The sequence below is a fragment of the Polypterus senegalus genome, chromosome 10, assembly GCF_016835505.1.
Source record: "Polypterus senegalus isolate Bchr_013 chromosome 10, ASM1683550v1, whole genome shotgun sequence".
Lineage (NCBI taxonomy): Eukaryota > Metazoa > Chordata > Cladistia > Polypteriformes > Polypteridae > Polypterus > Polypterus senegalus.
The window spans coordinates 9,861,010-9,888,175 of NC_053163.1; the positions used below are offsets into that span (position 1 = coordinate 9,861,010).

Below are 27,166 nucleotides of genomic sequence, written 5' to 3' on the forward strand. Positions count from 1 at the left end.
AGTCAGTTTACTAAAAGGAAGTATTCGGTGACATCTTTCCATCTGTTAACTGTTGTTCACATTGCAGAATCCACCTTTACCACCTAACGTAAACACTATTTCTAGGGCAGTGAATATCGTCATTTCTGGGGTTTGGGGTTGTTCGTGGTGTTCGTTTTGTTCTTGTCATCACCTTTCTTTGTCATGTTTGTAATGAATGAATTAATTGTAATTATAGTAAATAAGGAATATATATATATATATATATTATATATATATATATATATATATATATATATATATATATATATATATATATATATATATATATATATTTGTTGCTGATGATATTTAATTTATTTGGAAATTTTTTCTGTTGTGTTGTTAATATTCGGGTGTCAGGGTGGAAATACTGTAGGGCTTAGGTGTTGGCCTGATTCTATCCCTCCCTCAATTTAAAAGTGTAGCAGCTTCATTGATACGCAAATCTGGTGGTAACTTTCACACTCTCCTAGAAGTCGCGGTTCACTACACAGTGATAAATCTCTACCAGAAAATATGAAAGGAACACCCCTGTATCATACATATCTCAGATAAGTGTTCAATATTTAATAGAAGGTTTTTTTGGAGTTTCAAAGAAAATGGAAAAGGAGCATAGAATTCTCTGTCCAAAATTAAACGGGAGGAAGGGTATTAGAAGAAGCAGGACAATGACAAAACAAAAGGATGAACACCATGTGTTGGAATGAACAGACAGAGGGACACTGGGTCTGAAATTCGAGAGTGTCCTTCACACCCCTCAGAACTCTCTGGTAAATGGCAATATTTTAAACCAAGCTATTGAAAGAAGTTGCTATCATTATAAATGGAAGAAAAGTGGGCTATGGACAGAGGTAATTTAGAAGAAGAGCAGATCTGGACCAGTTTATTTTGTACCTGGCTAATGACTCATAAGAATTAAAGAGATTAAGAACATGTGGAAGATCAGAAAGGGCATTGTCTAAAGAAAGCAGAACGTCATCTAGATACAGAGGAATCATATAGTTAATGTTTTAAATAATGATAGGGGAGATCAGGTCACATTTGTGGAAAGCAATAGTAAGAGGCTCCAGAGGCAAAGTAAAAGGTAGGGGGGAAAGAGGACATCCTTGACTGGTACCTTTACTGTATCTAAATCGATAGGTTGGGAATATTTCAGTTTGTGAGTAAGGTGGCAGTGAGAGAAGTGTAAAGAGTCTGAGCCATGTCAATAAATCGCCCTCCAAACCTCATTTCCTCCGAGACCTGCTAAAGAAATCCACAATTTACGCAAGCAAAGGTCTTCTTTACATCATGTGGAAAGAAGGCAACATGACAAGGTTTTGTCAATACTGCATCTATTCTATAAAGAAGGTAACTGATGTTGTGCTAATCCTGAAGAATTTTAACAAAATCCAGTTTGATTGGAATCTATCAATTTATGGACCACTCTCTGTAGAATATGTGCAAATTGCAGTGGTAGGAAGGCATTTTAAACTAACAAGTACTATATGTGTTTTAAATAGAAATCATTTTTTTCTTTTGGTAGCAATGTTGATGATGGCAGCAGAGGAGTTAAGGCTTTACATTCAATTAAAAGAAGTTGAACAACTAAGCACCCACCTGTTCCAACCCAACCTGAAGTAAACGTATATAGTGCAGAAAGCTTAACCTGAGCAAAAAATTATTTAACACTTTACACCCACCTTCACCCCATATAGAGCTACAATTCCTTCATTATAAGAGAAACAGATTTTGGATTTTGCATCCTCAAATATTACCCGCATTTAAATACAGAAGGTAAACTCTGATGAAAACAATCAATAAATATACATAATATTTCCTTCTGAACAACAAAAGTTGCAGCAGTCTTCATATAACATATTTTTGGATGATCACCTTGAATATCACAATACAGTTTTTTGAAGATGAGTAGCAAGTACACCAAGCTGTGTAAACTGGCCTCAAGTAAAGCAGCTCAAAGGTGGGCACCATCACATCATCAGTAGTATTAAAGCTGGGGGTCCAGCAGTCTCTAGAAAATCAATAAAATATATCCTTCACCATTTCATTCCATAAAGTGGGTTATGTCCAACTAGAGAAAGAAACATGAATTCAGTTTGTCAGCAGAAACAGCAAACGTTACCTGAAGTGAAGTTCAGTGAATCAGGTCATCAATAAAACGTCTGATTCTGAAATATTAAAGGATTTGTTTTAAGATGAAGATTGAAATCTAGACATAAAAATGGTTAATACTGATTGACTAGATGGCAACTTTTTGCAAAACTAATTTAACTAGCTGTAAATGCAGTGTCCAATAACAGATTATGTAATGGTAAAATAAGGCCAACAGCTGTCCGTACCAGTAAGAGAAAAATTACTCAATTTGATAAGATTTACTACCACGGGTAAATTTGAAAATGCATTGTTGTGTGCATCCATCCACAGTGAAAAGGTGTTATCAGCTACCAAAAATGCATTTTTCTAAAACACTCTTCAAAATATGCTACATATGGCCATAAATATGTGGTCGTCCCTTTAAATGATTGAGTTCAGGTGTTCCATTGTTGACAGATGCAGAAAATGAAGCACATAGCTATGGAGTCTCCAAACATTCCCATACATTAGGTCCTACTCAGTGAGATCAGTGAGTTTAAACATGGCACTGTCATAGGATGCCACCTTTGCCCAAATCATTGTTAAAAATTTTTGCTCTGCTAGATCTGATCTGGTCAACTGTAAGTTTCATTATAGTGAAATGGACACGTCTTGGAGAAAACAACAGGTCATCTATAAAATGGGAGACCACATAAACTCTCAGAGTGGGGCTGAAGCACAAAAACATGGCCAGCTCTCTGTGGTATCACTCACAACAGAGTTCCAAACTGCCTCATGGAGCAACTTCAGCACAAGAACTGTGCATTGGGTGCTTCATGAATTGGGTTACCACGGCCGAGCAGCTGCACACAAGCCTATGGCCAAGATGTGCAATGCCAAGTGTCACCTGAAGTGGTGTAAACCATGTTGTCATTGGACTCTGGAGCAGCGCAAACTTGTTCTCTGGAGTGATGAATTATGCTTCACTATCTGGTAGCCTGTTGGATGAATTTGGGTTTTGGAGATGTCTAGAGAAAGCAACATTCTGACACTGCATAATTCTTAAAGGGAAAATTTTGGTAGAGAAGTAATGTCTGTCACCTTAGTCTTATAGTCTTGTACTTTGTTAGATGAGATTTTTTATATTATTACAAATTTTAAATGTTTAAAAGGGAGTCAAAAAGATTGGTAGTGAGGTAGTCATGGAATTTGTGGTTACAAGTATCCACTTGCAATGGTTAGTTTTAGTTACAACAGCCGCAGCTGGTATTTTGTTAATAGTGTATTATGTCAGCAGCCATACCACTTGCACTTCAGAAGAGGTCTTCTACCCAAAGCTAAGCATGTTTTGGCCAGGCCATTATTTGGATGGGAAACCATTTGGATAAAGCTTCCTGCAGGAAAGAGATGCAAATGAAGCCATCAGGGGCGCTTACCCTCTGGTCTGGTGCGTGGACCCCAATGCCCCTGTCAGGGACGCTATGGTGAACAAATGGTGCCATCCTTCAGATGAGATATAAAGCCAAGGTCCTAACTCTCTGTGGTAATAAAAGATCCCTGGTTATCTTTGAAAAGGAATAGATTGTACCCCAATGTCCTGGCAAAACTGACCATCACAGTTTGGTGATTCAATTATCCCCCATCTCTTATTGGCTAACTAACTCACACACCTTCACCACCTAATAGGTAATGTGTGGTGTACTTGTGCAACAATGGCTGTCATCGCATCATCCAGGTAGATGCTACACATTAGTAGTGGTTGAAGTGGCTCCCCAGTCTTTATGTAAGGTGCTTTCAGTAGTTACAAAAGTGTGCTATAAATGTAAATAATTATTATTATTTTATTATGAAAATGGAATGCAAGTGAAAAAGAAAATGCAAAATCCATGTCTCTTTAAAGTCTAGTTTATCTGATCCATCGTCACCTACATTCCCTCATCTACTTCAGTTGATAAAATGATTAAAAGAAACTTAAAACGTCACTTCCCATCATCACATCTGACATAAATAATGGTTATACTGAACAAAAGCAAAACATTCATTTTTCAGAAACACATTTGACATATTAAACAAATAAGAAAATGTACATATGTTATAACATTCAGGTGCATTTGTAGACTTGGTTAGCTGGCTCGAATGTTTAAGTATTTAAAATTGTCTAGTCAATTCATCAAAGAGTTTGTTATCACAGTGTTATTTGTGACTTTTGTTAATGCTAAGTCACATTCAAAAATAACGAATAACTGGATTATTGAATAAACATATACATAGACTCAAACCACTTACACCTTAACACCAGCAAGACCAAGGAGCTGGTGGTGGATTTTAGGAGGCCCAGGCCCCTCATGGACCCTGTGATCATCAGAGGTGACTGTGTGGAGAGGGTGCAGACCTATAAATATCTGGGAGTGCAGCTGGATGACAAATTGGACTGGACTGCCAATACTGCTGCTCTATGTAAGAAAGCTCAGAGCAGACTATACTTTCTGAGAAGGTTGGCATCCTTCAACATCTGCAGTAAGATGCTGCAGATGTTCTACCAGACGGTTGTGGCGAGTGCCCTCTTCTACGCCGTGGTGTGCTGGGGTGGCAGCATAAAGATGAAAGACGCCTCACGCCTGGACAAACTTGTTAAGAAGGCAGGCTCTATTGTAGGATTAAAGTTGGACAGTTTAACATCTGTGGCAGAGCGACGGGCATTAAGCAAACTCCTGTCAATCATGAAGAATCCACTGCATCCACTGAACAGGATCATCTCCAGGCAGAGGAGTAGCTTCAGTGACAGACTTTTGTCACCGTCCTGCTCCACTGACAGACTGAGGAGATCGTTCCTCCCCCACACTATGTGACTCTTCAATTCCACCCGGGGGAGTAAATGCAAACATTAATTTTATTTTAATTCTTTTCATTTTTATTACTATTTAATTTAAAAGTGTTTCTTTGTATCAGTATACTGCTGCTGGATTATGTGAATTTCCCCTTGGGATTAATAAAGTATCTATCTATCTATCTATATATAAAATAAAATAACGAATAAACGGATAATCGAATGTACAGTATTCATATACTGTATATCAGTAGTGAGCATCAAATCTATTTTAATACCATTTTTACAGTATCATGTGACTAAAGTTGAAGTTATAAAGACTCATATTTTAAGTAGTTATTAGATGTGTGCATCTACAGTGTTGCAGTAATTGTGATGCTCTTTGTATGAAAAAAAATGTGTTCCATTAAAGTTTCACATTTTCTTTGTGAATTGTGACATTTACTTAAAAAGTGCAGCAAAAAAGTATTTGATGTCCAGGGGTGCATTAACCCCAAAGTATGTGGCAGTTTAAAGGTTAAGATAAAACTTAGAATTCAGGCATCCCAAACTGTCAGAAGTCAGTACTAGATTGTTATAGAGGACTAGAAAACACGGAAAAGAAATGTAATAATTAACCAAAGAGGAAAAAATAAGGTCAGGAAGAGTAAGCAGCCCAACTTTGGCCTACATAAACAGTATCATCAGGTGACCTTACCTGTTTCATTTGTTCTTTCCACTTTAACTCTCCATGCTTATGCTTGCTTAAGATTTTGAAGTTCAATAGGATCACCATTTTGAATCTCAGATAAGCTGTCTTTGTTTCTCAGATCTGTGTGGTAGTTTAAGAGAGAAAAAAGAAATATATTTAAGTGTGACCAATTTTCTGTAATGTGAAGACAGGGGACCAAAAAAAACAAACGTATGAAGGTGTAATTTGCAGAAGTGCACATGGCAATTAGCATGTATGACTGGGTAACTGCACATGTATGGACTATAGGTGTGGTCCCACTGGACTTGATAGCATACACCCACCCAGGCCTACTGGAAATTTCTCACCTATGATATTAGCTTTTGCAAAAAAAGTTAGTATTAACAAAATGAATCACCCTTTCATGCAAATTGCTTAATTACACCAAGGGTTTTTTTCCCCCCTACTTGTATATATTTGTTATTTTTGTCAATTCTGAAATTATTAATTTTCATGTTTAGATATTACTTCTATTAGATTTGTTTATTTATTACTTGTATATTGTCCCGTTAAATGTTGAGAGTTCATTCCTTGTGTTCTGTGGGTGGTACCCCAAGAGGCAGGACCACCCTGACATCACCACTCCCGAGACCTCCCTCTAGTTACAGGTCAAATCCCGTTATAGCGAATACCTGAGTAATAAAATTTTCGGAACAATGAATACTTTTTGAAGGCCATCTTCAGGTTAGAAGAACACCAGCGGCTCAGAATCACTGCTGTGGCAGACCAGGGGAGTGCAAAGAAGAGCAGGTCAAAGCCCAGTGGTAAATGATCTAAAAATCATGTGACAAGCACGTTATGTGGTAAGCCTGATCCTGCAGGGGACCACCAATTACCTTGGCCTTGGTTTGTTGTTAACCTGATGCAGCTGAAAAGCTACGGAGTTGTACTTGCGTCTCTGCCGTTACAGATGGCAATCACCGGTGACCCCAGTCACAATAGTATACATATTTATTATATATATATATATATATTTTTTTTTTTTTTTCATTTTATTACTATTTAATATTGTTTTTTTTTTTTTTTGTATCAGTATACTGCTGCTGGATTATGTGAATTTCCCCTTGAGATTAATAAATTATCTATCTATCTATTATATTTTACCCACATTTATTATAATGAAATTTACATTATGATGAAATATTTTTATGGTTCCATGAATTTTGTTAAAACGGGATTCCACCTGTATGTAGAGAATCAGAGAAGATCTCTGCATTGAGTTTGTTAGGAGTTGTTTCTGGAAATACTGTGTTTCCTTTCTGATTTCTAACGTTTCCTCCTCTGTCTTTGGAATTTCGATATTGGATTATTTATTGGGACTTGGTCGCTTAGGATTGCTTTTCAGGCAGCTCCTTTTTTCCTCTTTTTTTTAATAAGGATTCATTTATGAAGAGTTCTCAGTTTGAATTGATTCTGCAAGCTAGAATTTTGCAATTTTCTCTTTTTTATGAAGTATTCTGATATACTGTATATTAGGACTTCTTTAGTAAGCTACCATTTCCGGGGTCTACTTTTTCCAAAGCCAGCAGGTAGAAGTTAAAGGATTAGCTGGATTGGAGTGAGGCTCTTCCAGGCTGGCCAGTTAATGTCATAGCCTGCATTATAGGCATTTTGGAGACCTTATTCCCCATTTTGAAATAGTTTGTGACTCCTTCTCACAACAGTTACAATAAACTAATTGAGATGAATGAAGAAGGAACTGGTGATGCTGTGGTATCTCCTTGAAAAATCTGTGTGAGAAAATAAGGGAGAGATAAGGGACCAAATAAACCGATGAAGATCAAAAACTATACTATATCTGTGAGCTGTTGCACCTTTTACACACCACAAAAAGCCTTTTATTCCTCACCTACTAACCCTCTCTGTCACCTTAATGGCTTCAGTCTCTCTTTCTCTTGCCAGTGAGCCCTTGATTCGGGTAACCTCCTCAATCTATATTCTTTGGTCCAGTGCTAAGGGATAGCTTTTAAAAGAAAAACTGGGAATCCCTTCTTGGTATAAAAGTAAGTCCATAATATCTTGGCACCACCAAATCCAAGAAGTCTATGACAAGTTGTGAAATCACAATGCTCGTGTCTGTCTTCCAAAACTACAAAATATGGTCTATGCTTCTTGTCCTCCTAAATGGCAATTTGGTTTTCCTTCTTCTCTTTGGCACCTGCATATTAATTCCGTGTTGTCCACAGTTTCACACTCACTTTGGATTTGGCAAAGAAAGACAGAAAAGGAAAGAAGGGACTGATAAATTTCAGGGATTTCCTGTGTATGTGGAAAGGACAGCTGTAGTCGAGCAGTCAGGCTGGAGAGGTACAAGAAGGCCTAGTGTGGTACTGCCTTATTTATTTTGGTCAGTTTGTTCTACCTTTAGTATTGTATTTACTTGTTCTCTTTACCATTTTTTGTATATTTTACAGTACTCTTCCTAATACAGAATACATTTTGACTGGGTAAGAGTATCCAGAGTTGTCAGGTTTGGAACTCTCTCATTGAAAAAGCACACTTCACAAAGAGTTGGACAGTGTTTGAGAGTTATGTCCAAGTTCTGACCTACTAAGAAAATATGGTGATGTGAACAGTGAAGACAATTAAGTTTATAATAATATAGAGAGACTGACTACCGTTAGAAACGTGCAATAAATAACATTTGCCCTAATCTGATAAAAGCAGTACTTACAATTTTTGCAAACTTTCCAGAGTTTCCCTCTTCCTAGTATGACTGCTGCCACCAGCACCAGCACCAGCACTGCAGGCACCACCACCTCTATTACTGGCATCACTTTTTCCACAGTTAATCCTGCAGATAAAGCAAATAACATTGAAAATGTCCTTCATTATTTAAAAGAATAAAAACCATTGCATAGTAAGTCATTTGAAAGCAGAAAGTGGTAGAAACTTTGGGCTTTGATATCCCAATAATCTCTGAACTATGATGTGCTCACTCTTACCTGTAACCTTCACCCTGGCATCTGTTCAGGTTATACTCAGTTGGCATCATCTCCTGGTCATTGTGATGACTGTGCATTCACACTTTATAATTGATAATCACATTTTTTTAAATTATTGATTTATTGACTTGTAATATAAGATCTCTATTTAGATTTGGGGAATGAGAGGTATGAAGACAGGCCAGCCTGCTGTCAGAATGTGTTTAAAATTTGCTGATGATTAAAAAAAGCAAAACTGAGAGTGTGACGTGGACCTGGAGAACATCCGACTAAATTAGAAAAGTAAGCTTGTAAGAATCCAAATAGGTTCAGCTTGCAAATGGCACCATGAAGGTGAAATAGACTTGGGGGACACTAATACAGTGATCTTTAAAAGGAGACACAGTGGCAGAATGGCAGGGTTAGATAACTTATGGATGGCAGCAAAAGAGAACAGATTCTACTAGAATGTGAATATGCAAGAGCTAGGTTTGTCTGTTTTACCACTCAGAGGTGCCTAGAAACTATTGAAACTGTCAGAAAAAAAACTGAAATGCAGAGTCGGTGGTTTCATTTTGCCGATGTGCTCGCGTCGCTTGTGTATTAGCGGCAAAGCGAGTTTTCCTTGGCAGTTTCACTTTGGCGACAGAGTCGCTTTCTTTCAGCTTCATGCTGTAGCCTTTTACTTCTGGGCCAAAGAGACTCACTTCCACATGTAGACGTTTATGTGTTAGTGTTTATGTTTTTTTTTTATTAATTTTATTACAATCCATACAAATCAATTAAGTTTTTACAAAAAGGAAAATTGAGTTAAGAATAAATCGATCCCCACCCCTGAGAGAGAGAGCAAGGCAAACGGTGTGAAATTTAAGGCTTGTAAACATACCTAAATTAATAAATTCTCTGTGCTTTATGAGCTTCTTTTAAAATATGTATTACTCATTAGATCCTGCCATGTTTTGAAAAAAGTCTGTACGGATCCTCTAACTGAGTATTTGATTTTTTCCAACTTCAAATAGTATAACACATTGGTTTCCCACTGACTTAAAAGAGGAGATCTTCCAGTTTATCACAATAAGTCTGCGTGCCAAAAGTGTAGTGAATGTGTTAGATGTTTTCATACAATGATGTAGCTCAAATGACTTTACAAAATGAAGAAAGAAAAAAGAAAAATATAAAGAATTAGGCAATACTAATTAACAAAGAATAAAGAATGACAAAAAACAAACAAACAAGAGGGTCTCCAGAGGGATGGAGAAAAAAGAAAAACAGCATCTGCGGGGGTTCAAAGTCCAAGAGACCACCCCGCTCCCACTAGGCATTCTACCGAACATAAATGATCTCAATCAGTCCTCTTGGTTTTCAGGCTTCACGTGGAAGAATTAGACGACGATGGTCATGTGGAAAAAGGAAAAAAAACAAGAAGAAAGGAAGGGCCTGAGGAAGATGAAGCACTGAAGTGGAGATTAAAGTGGAGGTGTGCAGCTCTAAGGAACTGAGAGACAGTGTGCAATGGCGCAATTGAGGAGGCAGGAGCCCTCAAAAGGAGGCCGGTATGTGATGGTCCACGATCCACAAATGTGACCAGAGAATGTGAAAGAGGAAAAGCAAGAAGAGCCATGACTAGTCAGGTGTCAGGGGTCTAGGTGAGTATTTGTTGCTTTTCAGGCTTTTCTTTTAGTCCTCCTTTTCACCCTAACAGTAAGGAAGATGTTCGGGCATGCTAAGGTTAACAAGTCATTTTCTTGTTTTGTATATACTGCATGTACTGTATACAGACAGCCCCTAGGTTAGAAACGTGTTTCACTCCTGCTGACTTTTGAACCTGATTTTGTAAGTAAGTTGGAACTTGCACTAAAAATACTTCTCAGTTGAAATATTAGCAAAAATGCATGGGTTATTAATTATTATATAGAAGATAAGCCTCAAACTTGATAAGAAAATAGTGAAATAATCTTACTGTAGTTGAAATCACAAGACAGAAACGGTTTCATCTAAAATGAACCATGGGTATGTACAGTATGTTGACATTACACTTAAACATTCCACACTTTTTGATAATGACACAGTACTTTATACCATTGAAAAAGGCATAATGACGATTGACCTATTGATCAGCAGAGATGTGCTGTATTTGTTGATGGCTCATGGAGTGTCACACCTCCCAGAAGCTCCACTTCTCAGCTGTCAACCCTAAATTTTATTCCTTGTTTTTTTCAGGTTTTAAGCAGTTTTAAATTTGACCAGTAGGGGCGTCATTTTTTTAAACCCTCTATTTTAAGCATTGTTTTTTACTGAAAAAAGTGATGGAATTTTATAAGGATATTAAAAATGTATAATTTAAATTTTAGGACAGTTTTAGTGGGGATTTAGAGTGTTTTAATCGGCTTCAAAGTAGAGGGTGTATGATTCTTTAAATGTTTTTTTATTTTTGGAATTAAGCGTGCCACAACTTGCCAATAATGGCCTCATCCCTTACCCTAACGCCTAATTCAGTGACAAATGCACACAAAGGTGGAGCCAAGCAAATGGTGACAAAGTCTGTAAGAGGCACTACAATTCCTCACTATTATTGATGGCTGCTACCTACATATTCATCTGTGTCAAAACAAATCAGTTTCTTTCAAAACTAAACACTGAAAGTTGCTCAGTGAAAATGTACTTGTTCATATCTGCGAAACTGTCATAAATTGAGACCACCATAGTAACCTGAGACCCGCCTGTAAATATAACAACAATTTATTTCTTGTATAGTCCACAAGAAATTGCCTCAGTGGGCTTCAACAAGTCCTCTTTTTTGACAGCCCTCCTACCTTGACTCTCTAAGAAGACAAGAAAAAAAAACTCATTGTAAGGAAAAAAATGGAGGAAATCTTTGGAAAGGCAATTCAGAGAGAGAGACCGCCTCCCAGGTAGTTTGGGTGTAGGTGTCAAAAAATTGGATAAATGCAACACACAAAACAGAACACAGGTGGTCCTCTTCACAGAGCTTGAAAGCCAAACTATCATGGCCACCTCAGAAATACAACACCACAGTACAAACTACTTTGTTCTTGCACAACACTCCTCACCATGTTCAGTCACAGAGCACTGCAATGACTGTTAAGGCAGAGTGCAAGAATAAATGATACCACTCACTAAATACAGAACTGTCACATGTAAGGATATACGTTCATTCAAATACGTCAAAAACCAAGTAGAAACTAAAGAACATAAATGAAAAACAACAAGATCTGCCTATCAGCTAATTGTAGAACCACTGCCAGATTGTAGAAATGACATCAGACAAGCCAGGCACAGTCAGAGTCCTGGAGTTCTCGGCCTACTAGCCGCCTCCCCTTTTTAACAATTCTACAGCTGATTCAGTGCTGGGCCGACCAATCAGGTGAAAGAATCCTTCTACTCAATGATATATACACAAAATTGCTCATATATATACAATGTTTATGAAGCAAAATGTTTCGGCTGATGTCCATTGTACTCAAAGTTCATTATTCCAATTCATAAAGCGTATTTGTTATTATTTTTCTTTTCTCATTATGTTATGATGTATACTGTAATATGTTGTGACGTATACTGTAAAGAGCCTTGCACACCTCCAGTCTGGGATATCTGCTTGTGCCGCAACCCTAAATTAAACACAGAGATAGGACTGCATTGATCCCCAAGGTGCTACAGCAGCAACACAGAACATAAAGCTTGAGATAAGTACAGTAGATTGATGATTCTGATTGGTCCATCGCTATTGTATGTCATTTTGATAAATATGCAAAGACATGAAACACATTTTTAAATTTGTTATTTTATGATGCTGTAGACTCTGTGAGGAATGTACAGAGTACAGTAAAATTCTTAACCTACATATGTCCTGGATTACTAACCTATATTGTAGGGTTGGTGGCTTCCATGCGAAACGATTTTAATTTAGAGAACCCGAAAGTTAACTGAGTATGCAGAATTTGTTACAGTTTATGTATTTAGGCATGTTCTGGACAATAGATACAGTAGACGAGGGTCTTACCTTCAGGTTTAATCAAGATGGGTTCCGTGATCACCTTGTCATCTCCTACAAACTTTGCCTTACAGAAAAACTCCTTCAACTCCTCCTCCTTTGTGATATCCATCATGAAGGTTACGTTTGTAGAACATTCTGGCTCTTTTCTGCATGGAATTTCCTTTATTATTCCCTCATTGTTCTCCAGACTGAAAGTAAAATTGCTGAAGGGGCAGCCCTCCAGTTTACAGGTGACCTTCTGTTTCCCGTAACTTGTGAGAGTTTTGGGTGAAACAGTCAAGTATGGCTCTGTGAGAAGAGAAAACATTCAGAGGTGTGAGATCACGTAACGCACCCTCACTCGTGTGATCAGACTTCACCCATTTTCTTTTATCTGTTACTTAAATCTTAGTTGTACAGTCAGGATTGCGTTATAATATTTCAATCTTATGACTTCAGCCTTAGCAAGGACAGCCCCAAGGCCAAAGCACTGAAATCCTAAACAAGGTCAAAATATTATCCATAATTGTTCCATTTTTTCCAACTGTTTTGGAAATCAGCTCATATGTGTCTGTCTGTACATGTGGATGTCTTTATCCTCGATAACTTTAAGGCCATGTAGGTTAACTCACATCTGTTTTGGACTGAATGTTTCTTAAGATCAGGCACAGAGTTAATCAGATTTTGAGCATTTCTGGTTACTTCCTACTGGTAGCTACCATACAAGCTGCTTTTTCTCAGTTGAAATGGACAAAGTACATAATGGTCAGTCTGGTTCATGGAAACTGTTCTATCAGCGTACTTATCACTTTGTGATAAACTAAGTAAATGCTCAATGGGTAGAGAATTTTTTTTTTCTAGTATGTTCTCTTTAGACTTTATTTTTGACCTATTTAGTGCCTTTTTAGGGATCACAAGTTTTGTTTGGCTCTCTTATTTTGGTTGCCAGTTTTTGCTTTTCGAAGTATAACCCTGCTATGTCTTTCTACAATAAAGCCCTGTGTCTGCCACCTTTCTCAGTAATAAACCTTTGTCATTAATGGAAAGTTCTGGACAGTTCCTGACAGGTAGTACATTCCATCGGTCCATTTTTACTTTAAAAAGCAGATATTGTTACCAATTGTGTCAACTTAACCCAATAAATCATACATTCTTCTAATGGTAGTATAGTGGCGCTATAATGAAACTTCAAGTCCCAGCAGTCCCTGCAGTGGCTCTGATTGATCGTCTGCTGAGGGTGCAGGGGCTGCTGGGGACAAGGAGGCTGGCGTGAGATATAAAAGGAGGGCAGTTCTATAGAGAAAAAAGGGAAGTCTTTTGTTTGTTGTTTTGTGTCTTGAGTTGCCTGCCTGTTTGCCTTCCCATTTGCTACCTGTGGATTCTTGTTTTCTCCTGGATTATCTCCTATGCGTGTATATGGACTGTATGGTGTCTGCCTGCTTCGTGAGGACTGATTTGGATTCTGTGTCGATCATCGAAGAAAGGAGAGCTCCTGATCCCATCATTCGTCACCTTCAGGAAATATCGGTAGGACTGTCTTTACATTCACATACAGCATGCTGATCTCTGGACTATCTACCTCCATCATTTAATTCCATCAGTTGCCATTTTTCATGGACTTCATCATGTGTGGTTTTTGTTAGTGGTTTATTACTGTTGAATTCATGTTTTTTGTATATCGCCGTAAAAGGAACTGGTGTGGGATCTTTGTAGTTTGTATAGTTATATTTCATCTATTATTGTTTAATACAGTCTTCTATTTCTGTTTTATTATTGGTTGCTTTTTTGTGTCTGTGAGGGAGTGTGTGTGAGTTGGGCCAAGGCTGGGTGCGTTCCTAAGATACCTTAGCTGGGTTTTAGTTTGCTACAGTAGTACAAGTACGCAGACAGAAATATGTAAAAACAAGGGATTAGCTCCACATCATTTCAAAACTTGTTGTAGGCCGCCTAGACGTTCAATCAAATATTTTACATCACAGACGTTTTAGCATGTCAGGAGTGAATGTAAAGAGTGTAATCAATCAAACTTTAACACGTTTAATGTAAGCCCATTTGAGAGATGCTTATATTTTTAGTTAAATCAGCCTAAAGCAGTGCATTTAAAACCTAGAATTGTAGTCCTGGAGTTGCAGCCCTGTTACCATATTAATCATTTAGTTTAATTTTGCTGCTTCTCCTATGCTACTTCCATTTGAGGATTATTATTAGAAGTAGTTGTGCTACCCATTTAAGACAGGTTGAAATCTAATCAATGTAGACTTCGGCGTATTCAGCATGGACGTCTGCAGTGCATCACCTATCAGAATGTATTTTGAATTGCATGTAGTAATAAAAATCATTGCATTTTCATTCCAACAGAAAGCACCTCACAAACATTAGCCCTGCTTTTTTGAATCCCATACTAAATGGCATATAACAAAGACATAGCAAATGGATGGACACACAAATATATAGATGCACACACAAAGACATTTGTCCTTTTATCAAGGTGAATTATTGATGAATTATTATCTATAATCACCTATAATCTTTGCCCCAATTCCATAAATATGCTTATAGATATTTGATTTTTTACATTCCATTCAAAGTCATCTACCACCGTAATACAGCTGGGCACTATATCCTGTTGAGAAAATGTATTGTACTAGAGCAACAATTAATTTCTTGCTGTGTCCCTATTGATGCCAGGATAGATTACAGGGGCCTCATGTATAATGCCATGCATAGAATTCACACTGAAACATGGCATACAAACAAACCTGGAAATGTGCGCACGCACAAAAAAATCCAGATGCATAAAAGTGTGTGTATGCCAAGTTCCACGCAGTTCCCCTTTATAAATCCCAATGAACATGAAATTTAACACACGTGCACATGTATGCAGCCCCACCCCGACTCCACACAGAATTTTGAATATTTAAATATGCAAATCAATATAAATAGTGCCTTTCTGTTCAACATTTCATAAAAGAAAATGGCAAAAGCACATGGACAAAAGAAGAATTTCAAAAAATGAAAAAAAGTACTATTTGTTGTCTTAAGGAGTGGTAAAAGCAAAAAAAAAAAAGGGAAGCTGATGGGGTAATACATCCATCATCGTGGCAGAGACACTCGAAAGTTCAAGTTCAAGTTTCAGTGCCCAAAATAAATAAGAAGTAGTCAGGTATCAAAGTTGATGTGAAAAGCAAGTCTGTTTCTGTTTTAGACAATATTATAAAACCTGACCCCATTGCTGACACCAGGCAGTGATGGTGCTGCTATGCCCAGCACATCTTCGGGCACTGCCTGCACACACACTTCTGCCTCAGAAACCTCTCAGTGACCATCTGACTGTGCGCTGACAGATGTTGATCTGGAATCACAAAAAGTGGATATATAGTGGATGTTGTTAGAGTTGTGGCCAATGAAATAAGAAATGTAATAGCTATACTATGTGATATTAACCACAAATTAAATGAATTGGTTAAAAAATAAATGCGGCATGATTACCTGTTTTTATATTCTGCTAATTAATTGCAAAACTGAGCAGAAACATGCATAAGCATGGTGCAAGGCTGCCATTAAAATATGTGTGGCTTTACACCAAGTTTAGCTTTTATACATCTCAAAGAGTGAGTCGAAACGGCCATATGGAACATTTGTGTGCATATGTACTGTTTATACATGAGGCCCCAGCTCTTTTTGGCCATATACTATAAAAAGTATACAGGGAAATGAATGGAGAGATTGAAGTTTACTTTTACATTAAGTATCCATTCATTTACATTCATTTAAACCCTCTTTAAGGCTGAGGAGAGCCAGATCCTAAATTGGAAGCAGTTCTGGATGGGATACCAGCCTATCACTTGGCACACCAACAATCACTTATGCCATGGCACTTTCAAGTTACCTACCATTCAGATTAACATGTGTGCCTTTGGCGTGTGTGTTGAAACCTGCAATACCTGTAAGGAGAAGAAACACTATGCAAACAGTGACCACAGAAGGACCCAAACTAAGTCTTCTGGAATTACAACGTAGAAGATATCAATGCTGACTAATGTACCACTCCTATGGTAGACAGTATAAGCCTTAATAACACACGTAATATTATGCAATACTCCCTAAAAAATAAATGAATAAATCCCATTTACTCAGCTACCACTTACGGCACATTTCGATTGGAACGTCTTTCTTCCATTCTTCCTGAGCCTCATGCTTCACCAGGCATGATATGTTGGCACTAAAATCTTCAAAGGTAGAAGAGTTGGGGTAACGGCTAACTGTGTCGAAAGTTTGGTCTCCATTTTCTTTCAGCTGTAGAGGCCCTTGACCAGGAAGTGGGTTGGAGTTTTTCATCCACACTACAGAGATAGTTCCAGGATAGAAGCGTTTTATGTGACACTCCAGGTTATTTAAGTAACCTGCCATAATCGGACTTGGTTTTACGAATACCACAGGATGAGCTGCAAAAGGAAAGTGTAGTGAGATCTCAGAACTCGATGAAGTTTTATTTCGTGTTCTTCTCAGTGAATTGGCCCACAGCACAACAGAGATTTAAAAATATAAGGCAATAATAGTAAAATATTTAGTATCAAATAATTTCATCTAGTGCAACCTGCTTAATCACATAGTGAAATGTTCACCTCAGTCTAGCATTTATTTTACTTTACTGTACATATAAAACACTTAAGAAGCACAAATAGAAAAAAAAATTTAAACATAACATACAGAACTGTACATAATAATATAGTAATAATAAAATAATAAGTAATAATAAAAGTACTAAAAACATTACAGAAACAGTTCTTAAAACAGTTTAGATAGAAATGAAAGGAAAACAGTTAATGATTAAAGGTTAGCACTCATTTATGAGTTAACATTATAACTTTATTAATTAGATGATGCAGAAAATGATGGACTTGTTGTTGGAGAGAATGGACCTGGTGCTACAGAGTTAGGGTTTGATTCTGCTGCTAGAGAGAAGGGGTTTACTATGTGAGTCAAATTATTGAAGTAGGCAACAAGGGGGGTTTGTACAGAACTTTTCATTTACTATTCATAAATGGCCTTATAGCAGCTGCGGCCCTCAGTAACCGTACAGTAAACTTGGGTGAACCTCTCTGTATTAGGATCTTGCTCCTCTAACATCGTTTAAGGGTACTGTAATAGAAAAATGAGACTGTGATCAGACATAATGACTCTCGATGTCACCAGAGCATTCAAAGTCGATCAATCTGGATTGCTTGAATAACTATGCGATAGTTCATGATGGAAACGAAAGAGCAGAAAATGATGTGTCAGTGACGCCTGTAATCTGAAATGAAGGCTAAAAAGAAATAAACTTAACATATTATCATTTTCATAGAAAAGGTCGATTGCAATTTTCTCCACTACTTTGCCATTATTTGTCATATAAAGAAACAAAAAGCAATGAAAGTGCTGCTCTGAATCAGCTGAACTCAAATTTTAATTACTCAATTAAAAAAAAATGTAATTACTCAAATTTTAATTGTATAAGACAGCTACCTTGACCAATCAGACCACGTAACCTGCTCCCTCAAAGCGGAAGCAGCTGCTGTCAAAGATGCAGAAAAGGAGAACATTCGTTTGTGAGGCAGGATTTATCACAGTTTGTCAAGTTAGAATTTATTATAAGATGATTTATGGAATTAAGGCAGTCCATTCGTAACCACAGGTTGTCCGCGTGTCGGACGTCCTCAACCCTGGGACCGCCTATACATGGTAATTACATTTCAAACCTTATTACTGTACACTTGTAGCAATTGTATGATAAGCAAGTAATCAGAATCATCCCTAAATATCAGTTAACATTGTAGTGTGTAGTGGTCAACTATAAATGATCATTTGAGCCGGCAAAGACTTAAGTGGATTGAGAAAATAAATGTTTACAGTCTTGCAAACAAAGTGAAGACGTGTCACAAATTTCTCACTCCACAAAGCAGCGAAAGGGTGAGGCCTCCAAAAAGCCAACAGAACAGATTTCACCAAAGGAAGGCCTTACCCAGGAAAATGAGAGGCTTAAGGACCAGGCTAGGCCTCAAAATGGAGATAAGCATTAACATTAAAAAATAGAATAAATAGTCTCAAACTCTTTAAAAATCTCACCGGGGTAAAATTGTGGCACTCTGGCTGGAGCAGAAACAAATCCCACAAGGAATCTGTTTTTCTTTTAATTAAGATTTTATTCACCAAGGAGTGATACAAAAAAAAAAAGACTTTAAAGGGCAAAAAAGAGTCAAAGGCAATCCAGATCAAACATGACACAAAAAAGCAATCCTTAAGATATTTCCAGGTCCACAACAAAAATAAAAAAGCCAGAAAAACCAGGGAACATAAATAGCACAATACTGTTGAAAAAGCAATGATTTGAATGGAACACAAAGACTTGTAATTCCTACCTGAACATAAATACTGGAGGACATCCTCTAATGATGAGGTATCTGTAAAGGTGGACCCACAGCTTGGGATCCACCCACATAATACAAGGAATATGGAAGAACTAAAATATACACATAGAAAATACATAATTTCTTTATAACAAAACTAACCAAAAATACTTAAGAAATACAGTACATAAGAAAAATATTAACTTACCAGAATAATATTATAACAAAGGATGGAAATCAATGAAAAGCAAAAAAAATAAATGAACCCTGGCTTGATTATAACAAGTAGCAGACACATGAAATGAAAAAGTTACTTCTATGTGCACTGTGAGTGTCCATGTGAAGTAAAGGATAAAATGAAAAGGTCTGAACTCAAGGGCGGATTAAGAACCTCACAAGCCCCTGGGTGACTTAATGAATCGAGCTCCCCAGTAGAGATTTGAGCTAAATATTAATAATTCAGTTCAGCGCATGGACACCTAATAGTTTGATTGTGCAAGATCCCCCTTAAAGATTTTGGCACTCAGAGATCCCATCATTTCATTGAGTGAAAGAGGATTGGTGTCCTCCTTGGTGATTTTTATGAATGTCAACATAATCTATTCTGCTTTCAGACATGTTACTAAATGCACTTGTTGCCTTGTTTAACCATATTTAAATTGCCGATGTAAATAAATGAGCAAAGAAGATAATTATTTTCAGCTTCCAAGGTGGGATAATAAGTAGGAAAGTTTGCTTACCTATAACATTAACCCGGACACTGACAGTTAAGGGGTCTTCACCTGCTTCATCTACCAGACATTTGTATTCTCCTTCGTCTTCAATGGTGACATTCCTGAGACTTAGGGAGGCATTCCCTCTTTGTAGTTCACTTTTAAACATCATTGCATGGCTGGTTCCTTTTCTTAATTCCTCATAAATGAACTCTGCCACTTTTGATTCACCTTTTGTCCAGGATATAGTGACATATTTCAGGCCATGCCCTGGGCTCTTCAATTTAAAATGACACTGTAGTATCATGTCAGAGTTGAGGAAGGCTGTCTTTTCAGAATGTGAAGTTGAAGTTTTTATTTCCTGAAAATTGACTGAAAAATAAAATAAAAAATAAATAATAATGACATTTCATAATGAACCTCCCAAGAACTCACATTTTGGTGTTTAAGCATTCATGAGATGTATACTCATAAAAGTCAACCTTAGCTTCAGATATCAAAAACACTTTACTTGAATTTGGGCTCTTCATAAGTCACATAATAATTTACTTCTTGAGGTTGTAATAAACAAGAATATTTGTGTCAGATGTTTGAAAAATTAAAATATGTACTTCGATTTAATGTTTAAACTCTAAATATTGTAGATTGTAATAGAAATTTGTAATTTTTCGCCCTCCGATGGAGGTCCATAGAGGGCCAGATCCCTAGTAAAGGATCAAAACACAAAAATAAAAACATATTTGTAATAACTGACCCTGGAATGGTCTAGGACAATACCCCACATGCTTATGTTTGACATTTGACATTTTTAACCTTCTGGGAGTGGCTCTTAGGGTGGTAGGACCACCGATAAAGAATCAAATATAAAAACTATAAACTCATTCAACCTCAAAATAGAATCAAACGACATTCTACAATCCACATTTTTTCCCCCCAAGTTTTGTGGAAAGGAGTACCTTTGACTCCTTGTATCCTATTCGTGAACTACTGGGGTCAGTTGATGAGGCCTGCGTAACCTCAATTCTTTCTGATCAATTTCCTGCACAAAATTATGGTCCTAAAAATTAGGGATTTCTCCAAGTCTGGAGGGCTAAATATAGGGAGGAACCTCAAAAAGCTCCATGTCTGGCATAACTAGAATTCAAGTGAAGACAAAAAGGTAGATCATATTTTGAGGGTTTCTTGTATTGGTGAGCCTGGAGGTGCCTAACAGGAAAAAAAAAAAAAGGTCAAGTGATTTCAAAGCATTTCAAAGATATAATCCAGCAGGCAGCAACTCATGCAGTTTCAAAAACAATTGTAATTTTTTTACTTTTGCTTCCATCCATCCATTTTATAGCCCACTTATCCAGTTTAGATGTGTACTGCTTGCAAAGAACATTGCGTAGAATACAAACTCTTACACTGGACAGGGTCCCCCAGTCCATTACAAATCTACTGACATGGAATCAATTTAGAGTTGCCAATTGCCTGGGATGTTGGAGGAAACAGAGTTGCTTGAAGGTAAACCCATGGTGACTTGTACTAAACATGCAAATTACAATTAGGGAGCAATCTGGTCGGTGAGGCAAAACTCAAACAGTAAATCTGGGAGGCAACTCTGATGCACCCATGAATCTTCTCTGCCTCTTAAACAGACAAGTATATTGGTCAGACTCAATGCTCTCCCACAGCTGGCACTCAGGGAATGTGTGAGCTGCAATCTGATGGATTTCAGGGAAATTATCTCCATAAAGAGGGCAAACTATGCCCACTTCTAACCTGGGACCAAGTGGTAATCTTGTTTAGCAACCAAATATTACTTGGGTTTTAACCTCATCTGCACAAGTGGGTGAGATATCCCAAGTGTTATGCTATTGAAAATATGTTGTTTTTTTTTTTTGATGCAGATTGGAAGAACAGACTGAATCAAAACAAAATGAAGGTGTACGCCGAGAGATTGAATTAACCTGGTGATTAAGACAAACCGTAAATCAAAACTCATTGTCAAAAAACAAGCAAAGGGTCAAAGCCAAAAGGTACTTAAGTTGAAAATAGATCTGAGTAATATAGAATGTAAAGGTTGGAGTATATCTGCAAACGCGAAGGAGGAAATGCATTCAAGGCTGATCTTGTAACCCATGTCCTGGAGTTAAAAAAAGGTCAATGTTTGAAAATACAGACTTCTTATATGCAGTTTTAAAATTTTGCTCAAACAAATCAGGATGAATTATAAACGAGCTGATTTACAAATGAATTTACGGAACCGTTAAGACAATTTAACTATAGTAGGAATTTACATGGTGTCAGGGATGCCAGGGGCGACGACCCAGGTGGGACGCCTTGAGAGACCAGAAGAGGGTGTGAGCCCACCTTGGATCATGTGGGGGCCACCTCCCTGGTTGCTTTGGGGGCCACGGGTTGAGGGCTTGGAAGCCCAGCCCTGTAGGAGCCTGTGGTCACCGCCAGGGGGTGCCCCAATGCCTTGTGAACCCTGGACCTCAGCACTTCCTGGTGTGGCGGAAGTGCTGGGGGGAAGAGAAGCAAGGACACCCGGAATGCTTCCGGGAGTAGAGCCGGCACTTCTGCCACACGGGGGCGTGTCGGCGGGTGATTGCCAGGGAGCACTTGGAGCATATCTGGGCAAAGATTAAAGGGGCAGTCTCCCTTCATTCGAGGCTGGAGTCAGGTGGAAGTAGGACAAAGCAGGACAAGAAAGAGTGGAGGCGGCCCGAAGAAAGGCATAGTGTGTGGCCAGGACTTTGGGGGTTTGTGTGTGCACTTTGAACATTGTAAATATATTTGTAAATAAACGTGTGGTGGTGGAAAACAACATGTCTGCCTGTCTGTGCCCGGGTTCCATTCACAATGGAAAGCATCCTCTCTTATACTTTCTTCCTGTATCGTACCAATAATTTAAAACTTTAATGCACCTGTTTCAGTCAGTTTACTTTACAATTTAATAATAAAAAGGAAGAGAAAACTGTGCCGATGCCATAGGATCAAAGCTATTGAGCAGAGCCATCAATCACCAGGATAGTTGGCCAATCACTTGTGTGTAGTGTCACATGTCCTGGAATTCCCCGTGTGATTTCAACATAACGGTCCATCTGAAGGACTGATAGATCAACAATATTGAAAGTGACATCAGAGATGAAGACACATCAGAATGATAGAGCGATCGTTTCATTTGTACGTTGCCATACATAACTTATGCTAATTTTCAGCAAGCTATTTTCTAAGACTGTATATATTTAGCAGTAAATATTATTACCCTTAAAAATATGGTGAGAAGCTCAGAGTAGAGCCACTGCTCCTCCACATCGAGAGGAGTCAGATGAGGTGGCTCGAGTATCTGATCAGGATGCTTCCTGGACGCCTCCCTGGTGAGGTGTTCTGGGCACGTCTAACCGGGAGGAGACCCTGGGGAAGACCCAGGATACGCAGAAGGGACTGTCTCTCAGCTGGCCTGCGAACACCTTGGGATTCCGCCAGAAGAGCTAGTTGAAGTGGCTGGGGAGAGGGAAGTCTGGGCATCTCTGCTCAAGCTGCTGCCCCAGTGACCCGATCTCGGATAAGCAGAACAGGATGGATGGATATTTTGTTATTATTATTATTTGACAGGGTCTCATTTGTTTTCTGACTCTATCAGGGGAGGGGGGGCTCCCTTAAAGTTTATTTTGACTCGTCATTGTGGCAGGTGGCTAACTGCACATGCATTAGGCCATTCCCTCATATGGACGTGGTGTGCAGTCAAAGAGTGGGCTGGGACAGCAGCAGACAGGATTCAAGATTGGTTTGCGCTACTCCATACTGGCACATCCCTGTTTGATCTCCAAATTACCGACAGCTAATGTATGCACTTCAATGTGTACTGGAGCACCCACAGAGTCTGTTATATACTCAGGGTGGCTGTCTCAATCACTACCTGATCTGTGCTACATAGTGAGGACATGCTTAAATACAGTAAAAATACAACATACAATCAATCTGTGCAGAACAACACAGCATTTTCATATAATTCTCATTATGGTTAGGTAAAGTACCCCTCAAATGAAAATACTGCAAGTTTGTCTTTCTTTTAATTTATGTATTTATTTTTATAAATGCATGAAAAGTGCAAGTCCAACTTAGTAGTGACATCCCGCAAATGTGTATATGAAGTAAATTGTTTGCACATGTTCAAAGCAGATTAGGACTATCATAAAGTGAAACATGAAGTACACTTACAGTATGCATGTGTGAAAGTTCTGCACATACCCAGCCCACCAGTTAATCTCCATTCAACATAGCTGTTACAACATTATGATGTCACACCAGCCTCACAAAGCATCATGGGGTGCTGCGAAAAAAAAATTCTCTAAGCTGGCCATACAGTAAATTTCCAGGGAACTATGCAGCGAACGAGGTCACAGCATATTCGCTACAAAAAAATGCTTTGGCGATTTTTCGAAGATCAACACTCAGTGTAGAAGACCACATGCTTTGCAACAAATGACACAGATGTGAAACATGGGACAAGCAATGACACAACCCATAAAGTAGTAATTAATTAAATGAATTGCTACATAGCCCAAACATACAAACAATTGCAAAACAATACAGACCTTAGGGGTGTGCTGTGCAGAATCTGATATCTGACCAATTCAGAATAAATTAACTTAAAAATGCATGAGACATGAAAAATAACGATTTCCATAATGACTGCTAATACATAATATGGAGTAATACTGATGGTTGATTACTGGAGAAGCAAAAAATGGTTTACTAATACACATTAGAGCAGGGGTCTTCAACATGTCGCTCGCAAGCTACCGGTAGCTCACAACCCCTATCCAAGTAGCACGCCAAAGGGTTAATGAATCCTACATTAATTTGAAAACCTGATTAGTCAAATTAGGGGTGGGCGATATTTTCAAAAAATCATATCATAATCCACAATCTGAATTGTAATCTATCTTTTCAGTGTGGCATACACTTAAGAGAATATCCGGACTCAAACTCATGAAGACCCAAGTAACACTTTATTTAAAATATCAAACAAAGTTGAATTCAATTGTTTTCTTGTTCGCTAGCTAAGAGTGAGTGAGGAAGGCCCCTTGCCTCCACCCACTGCTTGTTTCTTGGATTTGTGCAAATAAATCAGTACCGCAAGTGAACCGTGATACACATGAGAGAAGTTGCAAAATCATCTGGAATGTTCAAGCAAATTATAGAAAAAAAACTTGATCTAAATCCGTTAAGTAAAAGCAGACAGACATTGTATTTTATATATTAGTAAACCTTCAAAATAATGTGCAGCTAAAGTCTCAACAGTATTTCTGAAGCTTAGTAGAGCCAGATAACTAGAAGAATCTTCACCAAGCAGCTCTAAAAATGTCCACTTTGTTTCGGTCACCATACCTCTGTGAGTCTGACATGAATATCATGAATTCAAAGGTCAGAACACGACTGACAGACGAACATTGAAATGACTCCTGAAGAGTGAACTTGAGTGGCTCCACTCCACCAGACACCTGCCTCTGTTGTTGATTTATCTGACTAACTAAACAACACATCACACATGCAACTGGACCTGTGGATAAAGTGAAACAGTGACATGTGACAAAATGACAAATGAACAAGTCATATCTGTGGATTTGGAATTGCATTGATTTGTTTTGACAGCACTCATGTTTTAATTCAATAGTGTGAGATACACTAGAAAATGTATACAGACGTACAAAATGCACTTGCAGGTCAACTAATACAAATGTTTAATAATGTTTAATACAAACTGTGAGTTGTGGATACCATCATTTTGTAAATGTTCAGGCAAAACAATCTTATTCAGTTTGTTTGGTTTTTAATAAGCTATGAGAATAAACGTTAGAAAATATGAGGTGCTCTTGGTTATTTTCATTTTGTAAAAGTAGCTCTTGGGAGTCAAAAGGTTAGAGAGACCCCTGCCTTACAGAATGATCCCAAGTCCCCGGGACTATGAGGCAGTAAAGCTAAGCACTCCTTTCTCCATCACAAGAATGCATACGATTTGGCAAACTACAAGTGGAAATGGCACCAGAAGAAGAAGGGAGTATGAACACATGACTTTAAATTGTGATTTTCACACACCTATAAAACAAACCTCACAGTTTTCTTTACTGTATCACCTGTACTGTAATAGTATGGGCATGCATATAAGTGACATTTCATAAAAAATGTGGAAAAATATTCAAAATGTTGTCTCTAGAGTTTTGTCACAAGTACATATTTTTACTTGAAAGTCACACAAACATGCAGAACATCACCAGTCTATGGGAACATGAGACAATGTGTTTGAATACACAGCTTCAGTTCATTTATTAGAAAACTCAAACCAGCTTACCTGATGTACCGCTGTTTTAAAGGGCGGCCCCCCTTAATAGAAACTGATATCAAAAACATGGAGTAGTGCTAGAGCAAATATCTAAAGAAGAGGGGTGACAGGTGCTGTCCTGCATGTGTGTGCCAGATTGCGCCTATACCTAGCAGGACACCAACAGATTAAGAAAACCCGAACTTAGCCTGTGTTACCATATGCAGTGAGAGTCCTTTTAAAATCAGGACTCACTGGTATTTCACAAATCTGTTACCATCTCTTTCTGGTTATTAACTGTATGGAGCCTGCTACAGATCTAAATAAATAAAACTTCTTTCTGGAACCTTCATGTGGAAGGGTCTTTGAGAACCAAAAATTGTTCCCCAATGGAATCGCTCTGCAGAGCCACTCTGGCACTTTGATTTGAGTGCAGTTGTAGCCAGTTGTGTGGTAGAAGAAATCGTTCAGATTTCATTCTGAAATAAAAACAATATTTTTGTTATATTTATAAACAGTAAAAATAACGACAACATGGCACTATAACTGTCCACATGTTTTCAGACAATAAAGTATCAATGCCATTGTATGCGCAGCCACAACATTTTCCAGCCCACGGGCAAGGCGTTACTCGGCTGTAAGCCAATGTCCCCGTGAAGATACAGCGCGTACTTAGTGATCAGAGAGCGAATTAGAGAGATTTCCCACAACCCAACAAAAGGATCCATTTTTAAAAACAAGCCTTAACCAAATTCATTCATTCATTCGTTCTTCTTTTACTTTTTCTAAATGACTCCCCTCTAATAGGACTCACAGCATCCACATCTGAACACCTTAACATCAACCTGCATAATCGAGCGATTAGTGCAGCATCTGAATTCTTTGTAACAAACCTCCCAAAAGATTGGAAACCGCTACCCGCCCACACAGATGACTTCTAAATAAACTTTCTTTCTTATCTTGGAATAGCCCACAAGTGTTTAATGTTCTCCTCCATCAAAGCAGCCCGAAAAGGCTTGCGTCTCTCCTCACTTCACAATCTGTACAACCGCAGCTGCTCAAAGCACTAAGTGCGAATCTTGCAAATTCTTACTCGATTTTGAATACATGAAACAAAATACTTACCGAAGAGGATGACCAGTAAGAAAAGCGCCATGCCGCAATTATTCCGGATCATTTCGT

At 38.1% G+C, this 27,166-nt stretch overlaps 1 protein-coding gene across 1 annotated transcript; it reads right to left on the reverse strand.

Annotated features, from left to right (window-relative positions):
- Positions 1–326: 326 nt before the first annotated feature.
- On the reverse strand, positions 327–27,166 carry LOC120536687. The gene is made up of 8 exons (XM_039765130.1): positions 27,110–27,166; positions 19,699–20,043; positions 16,718–17,014; positions 12,597–12,878; positions 8,326–8,445; positions 5,619–5,732; positions 2,144–2,189; positions 327–2,032 (listed from the first exon to the last, which is right to left on the reverse strand). Exons 1-6 carry the CDS (start codon positions 27,159–27,161, stop codon positions 5,656–5,658), a joined length of 1,173 nt encoding a protein of 390 aa, XP_039621064.1. The 5' UTR covers positions 27,162–27,166; the 3' UTR covers positions 327–2,032; positions 2,144–2,189; positions 5,619–5,655.

Excerpts from the sequence above, each read along its gene's own strand:
- LOC120536687 (XM_039765130.1), bottom strand. The coding sequence starts at position 27,161 with ATGATCCGGAATAATTGCGGCATGGCGCTTTTCTTACTGGTCATCCTC. Across the intron at positions 20,044-27,109 it reads CTTACTGGTCATCCTCTTCG|TCAATTTTCAGGAAATAAAA; the intron begins GTAAGTATTTTG and ends TTTATTTTTCAG. Across the intron at positions 5,733-8,325 it reads CTGGAAAGTTTGCAAAAATT|ATCTGAGAAACAAAGACAGC; the intron begins GTAAGTACTGCT and ends ACTACCACACAG.